Source organism: Capsicum annuum, unplaced genomic scaffold (assembly GCF_002878395.1).
Source record: "Capsicum annuum cultivar UCD-10X-F1 unplaced genomic scaffold, UCD10Xv1.1 ctg66406, whole genome shotgun sequence".
Taxonomy (NCBI): Eukaryota; Viridiplantae; Streptophyta; class Magnoliopsida; order Solanales; family Solanaceae; genus Capsicum; species Capsicum annuum.
In genome coordinates this window covers 1-1,146 of record NW_025875756.1, presented here as the reverse complement: position 1 = coordinate 1,146, position 1,146 = coordinate 1, and the positions used below count along the sequence as shown (strand labels likewise).

At 41.0% G+C, this 1,146-nt stretch overlaps 1 protein-coding gene across 1 annotated transcript; it reads right to left on the bottom strand.

Annotated features, from left to right (window-relative positions):
* LOC124893846 (putative late blight resistance protein homolog R1B-23) lies at window positions 1-1,141 on the bottom strand (the record flags this gene model as incomplete). The annotated part of the gene is given in 1 exon segment (XM_047404698.1): window positions 1-1,141. A coding segment is annotated over 1 exon segment (1,141 nt), but the record flags the coding sequence as incomplete, so codon positions are not given.
* Window positions 1,142-1,146: the final 5 nt, after the last annotated feature.

Here is a 1,146-nt window from a genome sequence, read left to right as displayed (position 1 = left end):
TGAAACAACCTACCAGATCATCCCACACACTAGTTTCCCACACATCATCGACGAGGATAAGATACCTTCTGGGAAGTAAAGTTTTACGAAGCTGATCAGCTAATTCATCAGGTTGTTTTCTGCGAAGCTGATCCGCTAATTCATCAGGTTGTTTTTTGCTACGCCCAAATTTCTCATTGATAGCATCACGTAAAATCGCCATTAACAACTCCTTACGTGAATATAATTGAGACACACAACACTGTGCACGAATGTCAAAGTGAGAAGAGACTGACCTGTCATAGTAGAGTCTGTAGGCCAACGTCGTCTTGCCTAGACCTGGCATACCGACAATCGAGATAACATCTCGTCCTTTGGTGCCTTTTATTAGTTGGTCTCTTAACTTTTCTATGACATCCTCAAAACCAATTATTTCTTGATTCATCCTTGAAGACCTTACCAAATTTGATGACTTATGAGCTGTGACAGCGTTCACTGCACCGCCAACCATTTTCATTTCATGAATCTCTGCTGCCATGTCTTTGATAAGAGCAATCTCCTTCATGATATCCAAGAGCCAACGTTCGATGCACCATACAGGAGCTTCTCTGCTAATACGAGCATCAACTAAGTATTCCACCTCATATGCTATGTCAAACAGTTGTGTTGCACAATGTTGAATTTGGTCGATGCCTTTGTGCTGCTCTTCTGCAATAGCCTCTAGAAAAGGTTGCAAGCCCTCAAGTTCCATCTGAATTATTTGAAGTGGGTTTGCGACAGAAGCTAGTGAGTCTGAATGGATGGTTTGGAGCTCCTTCAAGTTGTTTAAAAGGAAATCAACATAACCTAATCCATGAATCCTTGGCAAGTTAAGTTGAAATGACTTCCGAATAGTGACATAGATTGCTGTGTTGATACATTGAATGTTGCCCATCAAATCAAGAACTAGTGAACGGTTCAATTCTCTCAATTCTATATATTCCTTCTCCCACTCGCCTTCATATAATGAGTACATCATAAGTCCAACATCAATAACCACAGTGTCAATATCTCGAAGAAATTCAAGACCTGGTATCATCACACGCGTGATGTTGGCTCTCAAGAAGCTGATCATCTGCTCAAGTATTGCCAAGTGATCCTTCAAAGGAACTTTCTCACTGGAGTTAC